The sequence below is a fragment of the Citrus clementina genome, unplaced genomic scaffold, assembly GCF_000493195.1.
Source record: "Citrus clementina cultivar Clemenules unplaced genomic scaffold, Citrus_clementina_v1.0 scaffold_3, whole genome shotgun sequence".
Taxonomy (NCBI): Eukaryota; Viridiplantae; Streptophyta; class Magnoliopsida; order Sapindales; family Rutaceae; genus Citrus; species Citrus x clementina.
The window spans coordinates 33,832,198-33,852,663 of NW_006262339.1; the positions used below are offsets into that span (position 1 = coordinate 33,832,198).

At 32.7% G+C, this 20,466-nt stretch overlaps 2 protein-coding genes across 2 annotated transcripts; both read left to right on the forward strand.

Moving 5' to 3' along the window:
• The first annotated feature begins 2,412 nt into the window (after positions 1-2,412).
• Positions 2,413-5,321, forward strand: LOC18046116 (LEAF RUST 10 DISEASE-RESISTANCE LOCUS RECEPTOR-LIKE PROTEIN KINASE-like 2.5). Its single transcript, XM_024187424.1, has 2 exons — positions 2,413-2,420; positions 4,192-5,321. The coding sequence occupies exon 2, from the start codon at positions 4,386-4,388 to the stop codon at positions 5,319-5,321; it is 936 nt and encodes a 311-aa protein (XP_024043192.1). The 5' UTR covers positions 2,413-2,420; positions 4,192-4,385.
• A 1,768-nt stretch (positions 5,322-7,089) lies between these two features.
• Positions 7,090-16,139, forward strand: LOC18046118 (LEAF RUST 10 DISEASE-RESISTANCE LOCUS RECEPTOR-LIKE PROTEIN KINASE-like 2.1). The gene is made up of 3 exons (XM_006442545.2): positions 7,090-8,020; positions 13,875-13,907; positions 14,663-16,139. The coding sequence occupies exons 1-3, from the start codon at positions 7,201-7,203 to the stop codon at positions 15,787-15,789; spliced, it is 1,980 nt and encodes a 659-aa protein (XP_006442608.2). The 5' UTR covers positions 7,090-7,200; the 3' UTR covers positions 15,790-16,139.
• Positions 16,140-20,466: the final 4,327 nt, after the last annotated feature.

The following is a 20,466-nucleotide window of genomic DNA, read 5'->3' on the forward strand; positions in this document are numbered from 1 at the left end:
TACCAAGAACAAACACAGCTATTATATTTTATGTGGAGAGGAACAAGATGTTGATTTGTTTAAGTGCTTTAAATGATTTAAAGGAAAATGAATAGCATGAATTTAGGGCAATTATTATAGGAATTTTTTTTCCCCAACCGCAATTGGGTAGCTTTTGATCGAAAGTGTAAGTAGAAAGTTAAAGGACTAACCTACATAGGACCTATTTAAAATTGAGATTGGACGGTTATAATTTAAATGTTACAATGTTAAAGTGTTTGATAAACATTAGCCATTGTAACTTAAAAGATAAGTTGGTTTAATTTTACACTTTTATGAATTATGATGAAAAATTTATTATATCTTTACTAATTTTATCAAAATTATTATTTAAAATTATGTTTACTATATAATATTAAATTTTATTTTATAATTATAATTTTTTTTCTATAATAGTTGTAGTTTAAAAGTTACGGTACTTCAATCTCAGACATGACCATAATCACATCTTATAAAGGTTGAATGAATTTTAATTTAGCTAAAATCATGAATACATGTTTGGATGTCAAGTGTGTCACGTTTTTCTTTTTTAACATTTTTACTTTTTCACCAGGTGGGACTGAATCATTGAAACCCAGATCTTAAATTACAAAGTGGGGAAAACCTGTGGTGCAACTGTAGTACCGTGCCACAGTTACATCCAGTCGTTGGATGCCAATGGACCCCACCCATTCAAGTGCATCCAACGGTTGGATGCAATTGTGGTACGGTACCACAGTTGCACCGTTGTCAGACCCTACAAAGTGATGGGACAATCATTCAAAATTGTTACATGCACGTATGACTAAATAATATAATAAAATTAAAAAATTAAAAGTTGCTCATTCTATATTGACAGAGAGAGAAAAGCCGGTGAAAAATTGCTTGTACTTGAAAACCGAAACGCGGCGTTCAAAATAGGTTTGCTTGCTTTCTTTTAAAGAGTCTAAAGAGTGTGGTGCCTCTCAATTTACCTAAAACTTTCTAGAATCTGAGTATAGCGGCGCTTTTGACTCCACATTTATTTGTGAGTTCTGGTAGACCACTGTGCTGTCTTCCACTAACAGATTATCTCCTTCATCGTTGCATTCCTTTTTATCACGTGTGTACCCTACAAACCATTGAACTAACTAATTAACTAAATTAATATATAACTTAACATTTCTCTCTCACTTCTTCCTCCATAGCCTTTGCACAAAAATGAGTAATCAACTGATCATCATCTTCTGCACCTTGATCACTGTTGTAAATGTCCCAGCAGCTTACGGCCGTCATGACGAGCAATACGCGGCATGCAGTCATCGCTATTCCTGTGGGTCAAGCCTACAGGACATAGGCTACCCTTTCTGGGGAAACAATAGGCCCCGGTATTGTGGCCGTGCTGAAGGATTCGAGCTCAAATGTTAAGACAATCAATTCTCCATCATACAACGCGGCCGTAAAAATTCAGGGTTTTGAAATCAATGCCTCTGAGAGAATAATGACGATTTCCCGGGGTGATCTTTGGGATACTCTTTGTCCTGGAATATTCAACGAAGCATCATTCAACAACTCTCCGTTTTACTACAGCCAAAACAGCGTCGGATTTGTCACTTTATTCTTTAATTGTGGTGATGAGATATTTCCCGACAGAGCTCTGAATACTGTCAGCTGCAACGTAGGAGGCAGAAAAAGAGTGGTCTTTTACACAAATATTACAAATATTGATGGGGCTTCGGAGGGGGTTCAGTTTCCTAATATTTCAAAGACGTGTAATTCGAGTATCAAAGTTCCAGTTTTGTTGACTGCTGTTAATTATATAAAGGCTGGAGAATTGGGAAAAGCTCTGAAACAAGGGTTTGATGTAGGGTATCATTCGCATCCCTGCTCTGAATGCAAGTCTTCTGGAGGAATCTGCGATCTAATCACTCGAATTCTCAGAAATTTGTATGCTTTTGCCATGACGGACCCCAGGCAAACACCTGTTCTGGTGCGTATATGCTTGTCCTATTCTTTTTGGTTCGTTTTTGGTAAGTAGAGGTTTACAATAGTTTGAAGTATATTTTGTTAATTTATTACATATATTTCTTAACTATGAAATCTAATGAAAGAGAGTATATTTTAGTAACATATTTTCTTTCATTATAACATATATGTTAGTTTGGTGAAGTAATATAACCTCGTCCTTAATTTATCTAAATGCTTAAAAAATTTGTGTGATTTCACAACAGATTTTCAAAACTAAGTTCTCCCTTTTGAACCATCACCAGTACTCAATTTCAAGCAATCGATTAACTTTAGATATGTTGTCTGAATTTTGACAATAATTCATACAGAAGTTTTATGATGATCTGACTTTTCAATAACCTTGAATGATTGTCTTACAGGCAAGGGTTTGAACTTAGGAATGAAGCTTGTTATAGGTAAGGTGACAGACCAATATGTTTTGCTTGCTCATTCTGGATAAATTTTTAATGTTTCGCAGCATCTCTTTTTCAAATTAAATATCGGAAATTTGAACCCCTTCTTACCATAAGCTTGTTATAGTAGAAAATCTATAAATTAATACTTGATAAATTAATAATCTCTATTATATAATAAATTTTCACAGTCCCAACTTGGCCAATGGACTAAATTAATAATTTCGATAAAATATAAAATAATTTTTTTTAAAATTTTTTATATAATTTTGTTGTCCGGTTCATATAATAAATTAATAATTTGTTAAAATTACAAATGTTGTTGACTATGATATTTGAATTAGATAAAATATGACTCTCTTGTTACTTGTTTACATAAAATATGACTATATTTTTACTTGTTTTTGCTTAAGATTTAAATTTACTTGGATTTCATCTCTTATTTTTCAATATTATTAAAATACATTGAATGTCTAGTTATTAAATGTATGTTAATTGAATTGTAAATAACTCTGTAACTTAATAAATTATTAATTCATCGATTAAATAATAAATTATTAATTTGTCGGTTATTTAATATCTCTTTAATTGATAGATTTCATATGGTACAAACCCTAGTAGTTTATAGATGTTTTACTGTTGAATTTATGAATTTTATAAAAGTAATATTATTTTCCTTGAGAGTTGGATTATTGGCACCCTCTAATCTCCCATGAAACCCTTTTTTCAGTTATATTTATTTTATTACCAAAAATTTCCTTTTTTAATAAATCTTCTAATTTTTTATTGCTAAAACTCAAAGTAGTATTGTGTATTTTTTTTTCTCTTTTTCAATCTTATCGTCACCCGGCACACAAAAATAAAAAGTTTTCTAGGTGACAAATTTTTTAATGTTAATTATTGACTTAAATTACACATATTTTAAATTATAATTTGAAAGCAATCTTAAATATAAAAATAATAAATCAATAAGAAATTGAAAAAGGATTGTAGATTATTCTAAAATTATGTAATTTATTTTAGTTTGATAGGAAGTTTCAGGTAGAAAATCAAAAAATAAAAAATAAAAAAGGATTGATTATAAATGTAAGTGATTTGATAGGGAAAAAAAATCTGCATGTATTAATTCTTATTTGTCGAGAATAGAAATTTTATTTGAAGTGGGGTTTTGTAAGAATAATGAAGGTGCCAATAGCTTTCCTCTTTCTTTGAAAGGATATCAAAGTAATGTTATTAAAACAAAAGAGTTGTTTGAAAGTCTCAGTGTCTCAGGATACAATTATATTAAAATACCATGTGGGTTGTGGGTGGTCATGTAACACGTGATAGAATATCTTGGCTAGCTAGTACGTGTATCCCATGTTGGTTAAATATACATATAAAATTTGGCGTATATTATATTGCGAACCAATAATACCCTTTTCTTTACTTTACCCATCTTGTATACATTGCCCCAACAACTATTGCTTTCACTGCAGCACTCACTGAATTTTTTTTGAAGTTAAGACTTTGAATTTTGATATTAAGGGTTCACCCTATCACAGAAAATAATACGGTTGTGCATGAATGGACTTGGCAACCATAAATTGATTAAGAGATAATATGTGCCAAATTTAAATGATCAAATCGATACGTATTATCACAGACAATAATACGGTTGTGCATGTTGGAACCAAATTACGTTTCGTTTTAGCGCAGTTTTGGTTTACTATTCTATAATATTCTAAGCTGTAACATTGAATATGGCCTCATGAATTATTACTTATTTTTGCAGGTGTTGCTAGCGCAGGAATCGGCGTATTAACAGTTACCTGCATCATTATTCGCTGTTACGGATTTAACATCTCATCAATTATATCAAATTCGATTTTCAGGAAGCTATCAAAGGATGATCAAGATCTTGAATCCGTCATTAACAATTACGGACCTCTAGCTCCCAAAAGGTACAGCTTTTCTTATATCAAGAAAATGACGAACTCATTCAAACATAAATTAGGCCAAGGCGGCTACGGCAGTGTGTTCAAAGGGAAGTTACCGGATGGTCGTCTTGTGGCAGTGAAGCTGTTAAATACATCAAAAGAAAATGTACAAGAATTTGTTAACGAGGTTGCAAGCATTAGTAGAACATCGCATGTTAACGTTGTCACATTATTAGGGTTTTGTCTAGAGGGTAGCAAGAGAGCTCTTGTTTACGAGTACATGCCTAATGGATCACTCGAGAAATTCATACACAACGGAGATACTTCGAAAGCACACCAACACTTGGGATGGGAAAAATTCTACCACATTGCAATAGAAACGGCAAGAGGGCTAGAGTACTTGCATCGCGGATGCAACACCAGGATTTTGCATCTTGACATAAAACCTCATAACATTCTTCTCGACGAAGAATTTTGCCCGAAGATCTCCGATTTCGGACTTGCAAAGCTATGCCCTCCAAAGGAGAGTAATGTATCACTATTTGAAGCCAGGGGAACAATTGGCTACGTTGCTCCAGAAGTTCTTAGTAGAAGCTTTGGAGAAGTTTCACACAAGTCCGATGTGTATAGCTATGGAATGATGATATTGGAAATGGTTGGATGCAAAAATAACCCTGATGCTGGAGTGGATGAAACAAGCGACATATACTTTCCGCATTGGATATACAAACACGTTGAGCAGGGCAAGGTGTTTAAATTGCCTAGTGTTATGAGCAGCAACGAAAATGAAATTGAAATTGCCAAGAAGATGGTTATTGTGGGCTTATGGTGTATACAGACTCATCCATCGTATAGACCGGCTATGAATAAGGTTATAGACATGTTACAGGGAAGCATTGAAGCCTTGCAAATCCCACCAAAACCTTTCCTCTCTTCTCCTCCAAGATTATCTTCAATGGGTTCTTCCTTCACATCCATGTCTTAGTTAGTCGTTAAATTAAACTATATGCTAGATTTCTTTTTTGTGGTTCATGTATTATATTAGTTTGTAAAAATTATCTAATCATGTGTATATTTAATTACGAATAGTCAACAGAGGATATTTCATATATATGTTTCGTGTAATAAGGAGGCATATCGAAGAAATCATGTTTCTCGTTTAGATGTTCTCCATCCTGATAAATTTCACGAAAATAAGCCTCGTTGCTCTAGTTGCACTTCTAGAAAATAACATGATGGGCCTCTCCTAATATCAGGCCAAAGCCCATAGAAATCAAAGCACAGAGGCCCAACATTGTTCCATTTCACACTATAGCCTTGTCGATGAAGAAAAACAGTGTGCTGGATATATGAAGACAGATTGATTTCTGCATACATAGTACGCATTACAACGAAGGCTCTGTAACGTTTGGATTAAGGGCAAGATGATCCACGGTTAGATTGAGAGCATAGGTTACTTGGAGAGCACAAATTAAAGTACTTAATAAATTCCTATCGTAAAAAAATTCATTAAACAATGAACTTTTACTAACAAAAGCATGGTCTCTACACTTAAAAACTTTAACTCCACTATCACTTCAGAGAAAATTTTGTAACTATAAACTGTGAGGAAAGGAGTTCAAAAGGGTTTAAAAATCCTCTTACCCATCCGTAGATTATCTTTAATGACAAGCTATTAATTTAATTTAATAAATTCAAGTGGGATCTAAATATGAGGTTTTTATTTTTTTATTTTTTTTGGGGAAAAGATCCAAATATGAGGTTGAACTAGTTAAATTAAGGGATCTTTATTTCTTGACTTCTAAGTTAATTAGAAACTTGACTATCTTGTATTGTCTAAGTTTAGGAATGGTAAATGCCGGCCTATTTTTTGTTGGGCTTGGCATGGTCAGGCTTGGATCATTTCTTTTTTGTCCTTAGAGGTGGGCCAAAGAACCCGAATTTCTTGTATGTTTTTTAAAAAAATTATTATCTTTTACAAGCCCATTTTTTGTTGGGCTCGGCTTAGTCAGGCTTGGATCATTTTGTTTTTTGTCCTTAAAGCTGGGCCGAAAAACCCAAATTTCATATCTTGTATTTGTTTTAAGAAAAATTATTATCTTTGACAAATTTATAGTTTAAAAAATTATTTTTATTAGATTAGGTTTTAAAAGTTGGGTTTAAATAATTTAAAACTTTAAATATATGTTGTACATGGGTTAAATAAATGTTAAAAAGTGTGTTTTAGTTAAAATAAAATATTTTTTATTTTTTTAATTTACTTTTGGACCCAGCCTAAATGTAATTTTCTACCATCCTCAGAATATTAATTAACTCATATTTCTCTATATGCCACTCTCAATGTAGAATGTATGCTGAGAGACTTAGTCAAATTTTAGATATTAGCAAAATTAGAAGCTCTGTTCCTTACTTTTGTGAATTTATTTTTATAAATATACTTCCAAAACACTCATTTCATGACAATTGACAACCACTAGAGTTTATCGGCTCTGGGCCTCTGGCCTATTCCTTAATTAGTATTTGCTCCAAAGTCCAAATAAAGGATGAATCCACCAACCACGACAATCAATTGATTACATCATCACTTGCGTATTGAAAATGAATTGATGAATTGCGTATTCAAACAAGGCTTCACAGATCGAAAATACTAGGAAGCAAGCAAAGGATTTCAAGTCAACTCTTGTATTTGGGCAAATTCTCTCAGTTAATTACTTCAAACTGGACCTCGTTTACTTCCAATTTGCATACCTTAAGTCAACAACTGAAAAGAGTTAGTTTATTTTAGTGGTGGCACTATCCTTTAGCAGCTAATCTGTCTTTGAAAGTTTCCGCTGAATAATCTCGTGTTAATCAATTTGTGGATCATGAGTTCCTCTGTTTTCAGAATCTCTCTTTTCATCCTTATGTTCAGCCAGCTTCAATTCCCACTAGTTTTCTCGATATATGTTAATGTCTATGAGGAGGCATATTCCAAGTGTTCTGCTTCTTTCAGCTGCGGAAATTTCACCGATATTGGCTATCCTTTTTGGAGTAACGACCAGCCTGATTATTGTGGTCATCCAGGCTTCAAGCTTGATTGCCAGGGAGATACAGCCACCATTGATATCAATTCCCAGAAGTATGATATCGTCGAAATCTATCATGAATCTCAAATCCTGAAGATTGCAAAAGCAGATTTCATGTCGAACATTTGTCTTATAAACTTTATCAACAGTACTTTGGATTTCAATCTCTTCGAGTACACATTCAGCGACCAAAACGCCAGCTTGCTTTATTACTGTGATCATTTGACTGAACATCATCAGCCACGGATACAGAAGTTTACTTGTCCGATAAATAACAGGTCCATTGATTGTTACTTCAGTGCACCGGCAATTTCAAGTTATGATGAATTGTCAAGCAGATGCAAGATCAGTCTCTTGATTCCAGTGCTGGCACTTGCTGTTGAAGGATTTACAATTCATTCATGGAGTATTGATCAAGTTATAAAAGGGGGCTTCGAGGTTAAGTGGATTATAGACCACGGGCCATGCAATGATTGCCTTATTTCAGGAGGGAAATGTGGATATAACGGGACTACTAATGATTTTACTTGCTTTTGCCCGTATCGACCTTCGCCAAGGACATGCTTCAGGACGCAGCCACCAGCAAACAGTGCCGCCGCTAATCCTAGTACAGCTCCAGGTATGCATACATGATACTTATTTATTTATTGATTTATTTTTAACCCATACAAAGGGATATATATATATATATATACTATTTTTACTTTTTCTAGTTTTTAAGTAGCTACCGAGCTAGTTATGAGAGATAAGATTGATGAGATGGACCAGCATCCTTAGCTCCAATATTGTAAGAAATAATTAATAATTAAGACATCTTTTAAAAAAAATTATATACACTATAATCAGAATCCAATAAAATTAAAGCGTATAATCAATCTAGTTTATCAAATTAAGTATCCTACAACTAAAGTCTAGTATAATAATAAACTGCCACAATAATCCTTTACCTTAGAGTTAAGAGGAGGCACTATAGACTAATAAAACAGTTATTGATAATTAAAAATTAGGACTAGATATATGAGAATTAAAATCCTCTGCATACTAATCTATACTCTTTTTAATAAGTTTGTGCTATGCTGCTATTTATATGTTTTAAGGGACATTCCTTTCGGGTACATCAGTCTTCTGCCAAAGCCCATTCGTTTAGGTGACATGGAAAAGCAATAGAATATGAGGAGTTAAAATATTCTTCCAATTGCTTTTTGATTCAACTAAAGAATTAAAAGCTTCGATCGATTCTGCAATTTCCATGTAGCTGCAAATGGGTCCAAGCTTGTTTAAAGGGGACCGGTTAGGCCAACTTTTGTTAAAAAAATTTAGCCCGATTGGCAATCCAAGATCCAACCCATAGATTTTTTATTTTACCGGCAAACCGTCTCTAAAAGTCAGAGTCAACGGCCATTGGATTTCAGTCTGGCTCTCTCGTGGAAAATTCTAATGGGGTTCTTCGCCTTTAATTAATTTCTTTGTCATAGGAACTAGCTAGTCTATAAGTTATTAAATTTTCTACAAATTGCTTTTGCGACTGCTTTTCAAATTATGAATAAATTGATTTCTTCATTGAAATGTTGCACTAGGCAATTACCTCTTCATACAAGCAAACAAAACCCATACAATCTTACCAAGTCTTTGTTTCTTTCAAAGAGATTATAGCTGTACATAATCATGAGTCATCTCTTCCCTCCGCCAATTCTCATCTCCATCCTCACCTTCATGATCTGCATCTTGATTGCCGTTCCTGCATCTCAAGGCGATAGTGATAGTGACGAACAGTTCATGTCATGCAACAGCTCTCACTCGTGTGGGGACTTGCAGGATATCGGGTATCCATTCTGGGGAAGCAACATTAGGCCTCAGTATTGTGGTCGCCAAGGTTTCGAGCTCGAATGTCATGATAATGACTATGCTAGCATACGAATCCGACATCAAAGTTTTCGAGTTTTAGAGATTAACAATACACATCCAATCATGAGAATTGTTATAGCTGATTATGTGGGTAGAGATTGTCTTGAATCAATTCGGAAATCCAGTATCAGCGACCCTCTATTTAATTACACTGAGAAGGTTCGAAACCTCAGTTTATTCTATGATTGCTCTGGTGATTTCTCCTCACAGCCGGACAAAAATAAGTATAGTTGTACCTCAGAAGCTAGAGTAGCTATAAGAAGCTTTTACACGGTCGACAACTATGATGACCCGCGGCTTCACAATCTTAGCAACTCATGTTCCAGTGTTATCAAAGTCCCCATACAACTGACACGTCCCAATATTCTTTATCTTACGGAAGGTAAATTGATCGAGACTCTGAATCAAGGGTTCGAAGTGAGATATGATGCGGAAGATAAGCTCTGTTCGACATGTACTTCTCATCATCCTCGAGGGATATGCGGATCTCATCAGTCTTCAGATGAATTTTCGTGCCTTTATCCTCCTCGTCATGGTATGCGTCTACGCCCTTCATTTCCCGTATTATCGTTACAAATCTTTTAATCGTCAAAACTTAGGCTCGGTTTGTTTGCCAGTTCATGCGGCTTTGCCAGTCCACGCTGTTTATATATTAAAAATTAGCTTTAAAAATGATTCCAAACAACTTTCACTTAGAAACTGTGTTTAGACATTCCTAAACTTTGACAATATTAGACTAACTCAAGTTGAAATGAAGAAGGGCTACTGCATAGTTTACTGGATTCCGAAATTTTATTTCTAACATTTTCCGTATTAGAGGAAATATAACACTCCTTCTTATCTTTTGAATTTTTATTTTTTTAGATTAAATTATAAAGAAATCTAAAACCGGCACGCAGCATAGGTACAATTGACACTAATTTAGCAAGCACAGGTGTCTGAATTTTGAGCTAATTCTGGCTAATTTAAATTTCTAGATTGTTTATTTGATTTTGAATTAGAGTTGGCACAAGTATGCACAACCATGTTTTTGCAATATGCGAATATCTTTTCTGACTCTTATTGCCTCGAATTATTACTCTCGAATTAGGAAATAAAATCATTAAATAATAATAGATTATTTTATTGTAAATTATGTTGAGATAACAAGATAAAAAAAATTAATCATCCAAAAATATTTATTCTTCTTATTATTTATTATATATATACAATAAAAAAAATCTATGCATACAATTTTATATATGTATAAACAAATTTTATTCAATATTATGTCTATTTTAATTATTTGTATTCTTACAATAGTTTAACAGTTAGATTACTAAGCACATACAATTGTTTTTAAAACTCATAGTATTTTTAAAAATAAAATTTACCACAATATTTAACTAATTCTCTTGAGAACTAATTATTTTTACAACACGATTAATGATAATTATTTTAAAAGTTCCAACATTACCAAATTAGCTCTTAACTTCTAAACTACAATAATAAATATTTATAAACATGCTGTAACTTTTAAATGACAACAATCATAGACAATGGCAAATAAGTCTTGAATTGCTTTGATCGATTAAGAAACTTCCGTGTAGCTACAAATTGGACCAAAACTTATTAAAAGGGACCGTAGAAATGCAACTTAGGAGCCATCTGTTTTTAACTAACCTCACCCGATTTGCACCAAGCCATACGTTCATTTCAGTGATTTTGGATGCAACACTCGAAAAAGTCAAGAGTCAACTCCCATCGCTTTTCTGCTCTCTCGTGGAAAAATCTAAAGGGGCTCACCTTTAATTAATTTGTTTGTCTGAGCAACTATTTTCTGCGTTTACATAATGAAATTCCACATATCGCTCTCACAATTTCATTTCAAATTTGAAATTAAGCAAATTAAACCCATATAATCTTACCAAGTCTTCGTTCACCTCAACAAGACGAAGAGACTAGTTGTACAAAATCACGAGGCATCTCTCTTCCCTCCACCAATTCTCAACTGTTGGGATAATATGCTCTTTAAAAGCATATGTGTTTATTTAATTGTAATAAACAATTTTTCTGATTAATAAAATAAATGAGGTATTTTATTCAAATATCTTAAATGCATTTATATTTGTATTAAAGTCCATTGAATCATATTATATGTATTTATGTGATAACCATGTGGATTCACAGAAGACATAAATACAAGTTATCTTATGATTAAATAAATTTAGTTCACAGTTGATAAATAAAGTTGGACACTTTATTTAGGTATGGACTGTAATAAATTCATTGAATGATTTGTCTTAATCATGTATGAATTTATTGATGTAGTACGACTACATTGAACTGGATCACATATGAGATTTAATTAACTTTGTAATAATTGTCAAACTTATTAAATCTCATAGGTATTGATTTTACTGTAATCTTAATCTTGAGTTAATTATGATTTCATGATTGTAATTGTTATTCCATTTGAGTTACCAATGAGCACGACACAGCCTTGTGGTCAAGATTACCTGGTATCTTGGTGGGAGCAATTATGAGTATTGGAGTTATGGATTAACAATATAGAATTTGTACAACACATCTCTTGATGGGTTTTCGGCACTTGATCATAGAATTCTCTGGCCAGAGTGTGTCAACATATTTAGTATGTTGAAAATGATCATTAGAGAAAACTAGTAAGAATCAAGGAATAAGATGTTATTAAATTGATTGGACAATTGAGATATCAATTTAATTAACGATGTGGTACAAAGGATTGTGCAGTAAAGAAATCAATGTGGCTTGGGACGAATTATTATTCGAGCATACAATTATGGAAGTCAGTTCTAATCTTTTAGTGGAGTAGATTTGGAATTAAATAATTGGGCTAGTTTAATTACATGCCTAATTATTGTAGCCACTATTGTATGTTCCCAAATGATCCCCGGGTTAGCTCATTTAATTGACTGCACCACTACTGGACTAATAAGTAAGATAACTAGCTATTTAGGTCAAAAGCCTAAATATATCATTTAGTGAGAGGTTCTATTTAATTAGCTTTGTATAAGGGGCCTTATGTTATTTTACAAGGTGGGTCCCCTATTGAAAAAGAAAATAACGTGAGTTTTATTTAGGACATTATTTGGAGCCTAGGGTTTTCACTAAAGGGACATATATAAGGCTTATTTTCTAAAAAGAAAAGAGAAGCCACTTTATACAGATCAGAGAAAAAAAATTTTCTCTCCATTGTTGAGAGAAAAATTTTCTCGTGCTAGTTGCTTTGGTAGTGATAAAGGCGCCCACACGTCAAGTGCAGATCGAACCTGAGTTATAACCTGGAAGATCATTGGTGACAGTTCGTGATCTAATACGTGTGGTGGTGACGGATCGTGATCTAACAGGAGTGGTGGTGGCGGATCGTGATCTAGGAGCCTAAATCACTTCAGCGGAAAAAGCCAACTCGGATTTTCAAGGTACGATTTCTAGAATACGAATTCTTATATATTATATGAGAGCGGTCCTTCAAAAGGTTTTATAAAATTTTAAAAACCTGATTTTTCCCCAACAATATCCTTACCTTCATGATCTGCTTCTTGATTGCCGTTACTGCATCTCAAGGCGATGGCGATGTTGACGAACTGTACATCTCGTGCAACAGCCCCACTCGTGTGGGAACTTATGGAATATCTGGTATCCATTCTGGGGAAATAGTAATAAGGCCTTCGTATTGTGGTCCCAAAGGTTTCGAGTCCCAATAAATATGAGGAATATACTTATCGTACCATACAATTTAGGGGGACTATATTGAATCTGTTTAACAGTGGAGAACTGATGATAATTGTATGATTATAGAGATAAATATTAAATTTGTACTTACTGCTATAATCTGACAAATATCATTAATGCTCCATGAGGGAGCAGCTCCACCATAGCCATTACCTACAAATTAAGTTTTTAAAATGATTCCAAACAAGTTTCACTTAATGGTAAACCATGTTTAGACACTCCTAAACTTCCACAATATTAGACTAGTTAATTACTTAAGTTGAAACGAAGAAGGGTTACTGCATAGTTTATTAAATTCTGAATTTCTATTTTCAACATTTTCTCGTGAATTTATTATCTTTAAATCACTATTTTATCTTTGAAAACCTTAATTTATTCTTTATTTTTGTAAGAACTAAAAAGACAAAAAAAAAAAAAATCATCAACCCACTTCTATTTTTTTCTTCTTCTTTTGAACAAAAATGTGAGTAAATTATAATTTTTCAAAAGTAAAGGATTGATTTAAACATAATCAATTTACAAGGGATAATCCGAAATTTATCCTCAGTGGAATTATATGATACTATTTCTTGTCTGTTGAATTTCTAAATTAAATTATAAAGAAATCTAAAAGAGTCCTGAAATATACGTATAATTGACGCTAATTTAGCACGTACAAGTGCCTGAATTTTGAGCTAGTTCTAGCGAATCTAAATTTCTAAATTGTTTAACTTCGAATTAGAGTCAGCACATGAAGTATGCACAACCATATTATTGCAATATGCAGGTATCTGTTCTTTCTGACTCTTTATTCCCTTGATTTATTACTCTTTCAGACAATGGCAGCCGGACATCGAGGTTTGGCGTAGGTAATATAACTGATCCATTCTATTACTTAAAAAAAGAAGCATATAGTTTAATGGGATATTCTATGCTAACCACATAGAGAGCATAATATTACTTAAAAAAGATTTCGAGCCCTACTCTTTTGAACGATATTACGTCGAGTCTAAAAATCTTTGTATACATACATATAATTCTTGATATGAAATAACAAAACAAAAATGAATCAAATTACTAAAAGAAACTGTGGATCCAAATGCATGTTTAGAAGAAACAGTTGACGTTTCAATTGCTTACTAGGCAACTGCTGGACCCACTTGCAGAGTTAGTTAAAGCCGGTTGTAACAGCAAACAGATACTGAAGCAGGGTATAGAGTTGATGACCAGAGTAATATGGCAAGATATTTTGTTATTGAATCAGAATTAGGAAGAGTCAAGTAAGACAGAATTGTTCTCTGATACAAGCTGGGTTTATCTTATAATCCCGTGTCGTCAATAAAGCTTGCTGTGGCTATTTCGTTGTGCCGAAGCAAGCTAATCTTGCTGAACTACAAGAAATATCTGGTGTCTTTCTTTAATCTTTAATCAATCTTACTATTTTCAAATCGGTCTTAGGATTAATCTTGATTGACCATTCATTAAAGTTTGTTAACCAATTGATTGAAATTATTTATAAGAAAAGAAAGCATCATAAAACTATTTTAGCTACATAGATAATGACGAGTGTAGAGAATCAACTGTAGTCAGCATCCAATCAATACTTACTTTTTTTTTTCGGCAGCTTTAGGTGCCGGAATGATGGGAATACTAATCACCTGTGCAATTATTTGTATATTCAGAAAGAAAAGGAACTCATCAATTTTACGGACCGTCTGTTGTAGAAAGGTAACAAAGAGTGATCAAGATATTGAGGCTTTCTTTAGAAATTATGGATCTCTTGCTCCCAAAAGGCACAGCTTTCCAAATGTTAAGAAAATAACTAACTCATTCAAAGACGAGCTCGGTCAAGGAGGTTATGGCCGTGTGTACAAAGGGAAGTTATCTGACGGTCGTCTTGTAGCAGTAAAGCTCCTCAATACATCCAAAGGGAATGGACAAGAATTTATTAATGAGGTTGCAAGCATCAGTAGAACATCCCACGTTAATGTTATCACATTACTGGGTTTTTGTTTAGAGGGTAGCAAGAGAGCCCTTATATATGAGTTCATGCCTAATGGATCCCTAGAAAAATTCGTGTACAGTGGGAATACTTCGAAGCCTAGTGGTCAGCACTTGGGATGGGACAAAATGTATGAAATCGTTGTAGGCATAGCGAAAGGGCTTGAATACTTGCATCGGGGGTGCAGCACAAGGATTTTGCATTTCGACATAAAACCTCAAAACATTCTCCTTGATGAAGATTTTGTTCCTAAGATCTCAGATTTTGGTCTGGCAAAACTTTGCCTTAAGAAAGAGAGCATCGTGTCGATGTTGGAGGCTAGAGGGACAATCGGCTACATTGCTCCAGAAGTTTTCAATAGAAACTTTGGAGAAGTTTCACACAAGTCTGATGTCTATAGCTACGGAATGATGATTATGGAGTTGGTTGGATGCAAAAATTACCGTGATTCTGGCATTGATCATTCTAGTGAGATATACTTTCCACATTGGATTTACAAGCATGTCGAGCATGGCAGAGAATTAAAATTGCCCGGTGTTGTGACCAGTGAGGAAAGTGAAATTGTCAAGAAGATGATTATTGTTGGTTTGTGGTGTATGCAGACTCGTCCATCGAACAGGCCGCCCATGAACAGAGTGATAGAAATGTTGCAAGAAAGCAAAGAAGCCTTGCAAATCCCACCAATGCCTTTCCTCGCTTCTCCTCCACGAGCACCAATAACATCTTCTTCCACCATTTCAACTTCGTGACATAATCATCAAATTATGTACAACAAATGAGGTTATGACATTGTAATTTGTCAAGGTTCTGATTTTTCATGCGAATCAAGTGAAGTTGAATTGCCATTTTGAAAGCTGCTCTGTTCACCATCCCCGTTGACGTGACTTTCGCAATCAAACGCCCAGAACGCAGCAGCCGGTTTTTAGGTTGGAAATCAATTTCATATGAAATTTTCTGAGAAATCAATGGTTGATTGCGTGAACTTGAGGAGATACTCTTGAGTAATCGTCTAGTAAGCTACATTCTTTGATGAATTGTACGAATACTTGGCACTGTCTGATTAAGTCGTAGTTGCAAAAATATTTGGTATTGACTGGAAGTTAGGAAAGTGTACCGCGTGTCCAATTAGTTACCATATATGATTTAGAGAAGAACTTGTGCGGACTGGGCACATTGTCCGTCCATTGAGATGGCAGGTGTGTATGGATTTCGTCGGTGAGACCCAAAATATCATATCCATTAAAATAAAAAAATTTGTCCCATTGTGAACCAAATAACAGGCCGTCAGTGCGAGGGCTGAAGTGGTACCCTTCTCAATATCAGTTTTCTTTATGATTTATGTTTAAGTTTCGTTATAAACAATTTTTGATAAAAAGGATTTTGGTCGTGAGAAAGAGTACAAAGCACGTGTAGTGAATTGGGTGCTTTAGAAAATGAAGAACAACCCAATACACTGCCCAAGATCACAAATCTAACCAACAAGATGCTAAGACCCTAAATAAAAACCTTTGAGTGTTGACAGAGCCTTTAATGGAAATGGTTGTAATCAGAAGAAATCAAGAAACAAAAATAGAAACTAATGAAACTCAGAAACAAGAAGAAGTTTTACGTGGTTCGATTGTGCAGAAGAACACAATCTACATCCACGGGAGAAGCTCACAGAGCAAGCTTTATTGATGATTCAAGTAATCTTTACAGAGTAATACAAGAGCTAACTTCTAGGAACAAGACTAAGCTTTCTCTCTATCTTAACTCTCTCTATCACGCTCTTAGATCGATGATGAAGCTGCCCCATTAACCAGCTTATATAACGGCTGATATCAATTCCAGAATGCACAGATTCTTGCCACCTGTACTAACAGCTTTCTTAACTAACTTGATTCTCCTCTTCACGTGCACTCCACATGTTCTACTTAAGCCTTTATTCAAAACGTTGACGTATAACTTGCTCAAGTTTTGGATTCACCATTTTAGTCCACATTTCTCCACCTTGAACCAAAACTCCTCAATCTGCTTCCTTCTCCAAACCTCAGGCAAACTCAGCTATTTTTCAGATATTATCAATGGTTAAAATCTTTTGACCATAGAAAGAATTTCTAAGATGTTACTGATGGTTAAAATCTTTTGAAGATAAAACAGGGAAACAAAATTGTAGTTTTTCCCACAATTATCTCTCTCTAGATTTGCAAGCATTAATTAGTATTCTTCAATAGCAGTAAGTTATTGTCCTCAGAACCCAATAACTATTTCTCCTTAAAGAACAAAATCCAACCTTAGTCGAACTGTATAATGGTCTAGTCCCTACTCCACACACTCGAAGAGATTCGTATCCTATAATCATATCTCTATTATTATAGTGATTGTTTATTGCTCCCTCTATTTAACATTAATACAAAGTCTATCATCAAAGCGGATGATTCAGGATTCCAAATAAGGAAAGATATTAAAAAAAAACCATAAAAAATATCAAATCAAGGTAAATCGGTAATATAAATGTAGTCATATTTTCGAAAATAAGAGCGAGCCCATTTTGAGATCAAGCCCTCCTAGCGCAGCGTAAAAGATGTCAACAATTTCTCCCTTTTATCATCCTTTTTCAAGAATGTCTTTTTTATTTCTCTTGAAGCCATGGATCAACTTATTTTACTCTACAAATTTATCATGTATTTGTATTTTGTTCTCAATAACAAATCAAACCATATTTTCATCGTTTGTTTTTATTCGCTACCACTCAACACTATCTTTGGTTCATAATAAATTTTTGAAAACAAGAGTGAATCTAACCATACAACCACTTTGAAGATAAGTTTTCTATTCGAATTTGTGCCCAAACCATAAAAAAAAATGAAGAACCAGTTTTTTTTCTTCTTTTTTTTTTAGGGGAAGCCTTTAAACAAGTATTTGACTGTAAGATTATTGTTGTTTCATTTGCTTCTAACTTCGAAGAACCAGTTTTTTGGATTATTTACGGCTTTTAAAGTGCATATTTATTTCCTTTGTCTTTCCTACAATTGTTTTTTTCCCCTTGTTAAGTAAAAACGCTTCGATTTCTTTTTCCCTGATTTTGTTGTATTTGGATTTGGAGATGGATATATTGTAGAGGTATGTTTTCTTGAGTTACTTTCTTCACTTGTAAAAGGTTTTATAATTTTTTTTGAACTTGAGATATTCTAGTATTCTTTATATTCCATAATTGTTATGTAAACTCTGTGTGATTTGAGTTTGGTGGATATTACGAGCTTCTGTCATTATTGTTATTCAATTTAAAATTAAAAGGTGAAAATAGTTTATGGTGCAATTGAAATCAAAATTAATTAGGTTGTAACTAATTTCCACGTTATGATTTTTTTCTTATTTTTTATAATAAAAGATGAGGCCCAACATGAAATAAAGAGTCATTTTTTGCCACATAAAAAATATAAAGCACTAACAGAACAATATTACGTGATAGGCATTACTAATATATGTCATCTATAAATTTATTACAATATATGACATTTAAAACTTTAGCAAAATTTCAGTGGTGGTGAATGAAGTATTTTCTAAACTTACGTGAAACTTTAATGGGTAGGAATATTTACACCTCATTATTTGTGTAAACCCACCCCACGTTTAAAAGATATTTACAATAAATTCACATCATTTCTAATAAATACAAATTAATAAAAATATTTATATAATTAATCAATTAAATCATTCTTATATTTTTTTCTTATTTAGTTTTTTTTACAATTAAAGTTACTTTAATATAAATTTTATTTAATTATTTTACTTTATGACATAAAATTACCTAATTGCCTGAAAAAATATGTGTTCTTATATCTCATACTTTAATACTTAATTTATGACTTATAATCTGAGGCTATGCTTGGGAGTTAGGACTAAGAGTGAGATTAAACTAATTTTGAGATTAAATATTTATCCCATGTTTGGCAACTTCCCTTGGATTGGATTAGAGAGGAGACTAATTCAAATTTAATCCTTAAATCATGGGATTAGCAATCCCAATTTATAAGTGGGTTTAGATAGAATTAGAATAAAAAAAATTATCCGTTTATAATATTTCTTTCATATATAAAATCATTTTTTATTTGTTACTTAAAATTTAATTAACCAATTAATTCTTTTATTCATGATTTACTTGAACTTTGTTTTATATTTATTTTTATAGTCTAATTAAATTGGTAATTTTAGTTCAATAAAATTAACTATTTAGTAATTTATTAGAGTAGCTGATTGTATTAAATTTAATAATCACTAATACAATATTAAAAATAATCGTGAAAGCTAATAGTACCAGCAATTAATTGATTATATATATATTATTTGCCAACTTTTGATAAAATAAAATATATCAATAAAAAATTAATTATATAATTAAATAGCTTTAAGAGTAAAATAATCAATTTAAATTTAGGTTAAAGCAATCTTAATAGTCAAATATGATAAAAAATCTGTCACAAAAAAATAAATTAAGATGTCACAAAACCAAATTAAGATAAATTTAATTGATTAATTCTTTAGAATTTTTCTTTATTTAAATTTTTTAAAAATAATATTTTTGTTATTATCTTTTAGAAGTTGGAGTTACAGAATTTGTAGGGTAGAATATCACCAGCCCACTTTAATTTACCTGTAAATATCTTATGTAATTACATTTTGTGCGTGGAACAAATATCCCTCCTATTCAACTTTAATTTACCCGTAAATATCATTTTATTGGTGGAACAAATTTATCTGTCTCGTAATTGTGTACAATATACATATTTGTAATTAAAAAAAAAAAAAAGAGTTAGAGATGATAACGTGTACCGTATATTTTGCATAATTACGCAGCGTGATCTTCCTTGCTTGGCCATATCTTCCTCAATTTCATTAAAAGCATCTAAGAGTATCCTGTAAATCAATTTCTACCCTCGAAGCATATCTGCGGAATCAATGTTTCATCTGAAAATCAAATTAATAACCATCTTATAATAAACAGCAGCAAAAATAAATTCTGAAATTCAAAATTAATTCGTTATACGCAAGGAATTAACCTTTGAACTGCTTCCGTAAAGAGGCTGAATTCTTCAACTATACCATGCGCATCATAAGATGGTTAATATTAGTTTTAGGGAAATTATCATTGTACCACCTTTATTTTTTCTTATGTTCATATAACCACTACAAAATTCTAATATATACTTTACACCACCTTTCTTTTCACATTTGTATCAACTAGCCACTTTTGCATTAACACTATTAAATAATTTTAATAAAATGACAATTTTATCCCCAAATAAATTAAAAGACTATTTTATCTTATAAAAACTTTTAAAATCTAAAATTATAATTATAAAAACATCCCTAAATTTAATTAAAAATAAATCCCAAATGGAGGTGCTCAACTGATTTTTACTAAATTTAGATTTTACAAAATTTTA

Coding starts and splice junctions, on each gene's coding strand:
- LOC18046118 (XM_006442545.2), top strand. CDS start 7,201: ATGAGTTCCTCTGTTTTCAGAATCTCTCTTTTCATCCTTATGTTCAGC. Junction 8,021..13,874: donor TAATCCTAGTACAGCTCCAG/GTATGCATACAT, acceptor TTACTCTTTCAG/ACAATGGCAGCCGGACATCG. Junction 13,908..14,662: donor GACATCGAGGTTTGGCGTAG/GTAATATAACTG, acceptor TTTTTTCGGCAG/CTTTAGGTGCCGGAATGATG.
- LOC18046116 (XM_024187424.1), top strand. CDS start 4,386: ATGACGAACTCATTCAAACATAAATTAGGCCAAGGCGGCTACGGCAGT.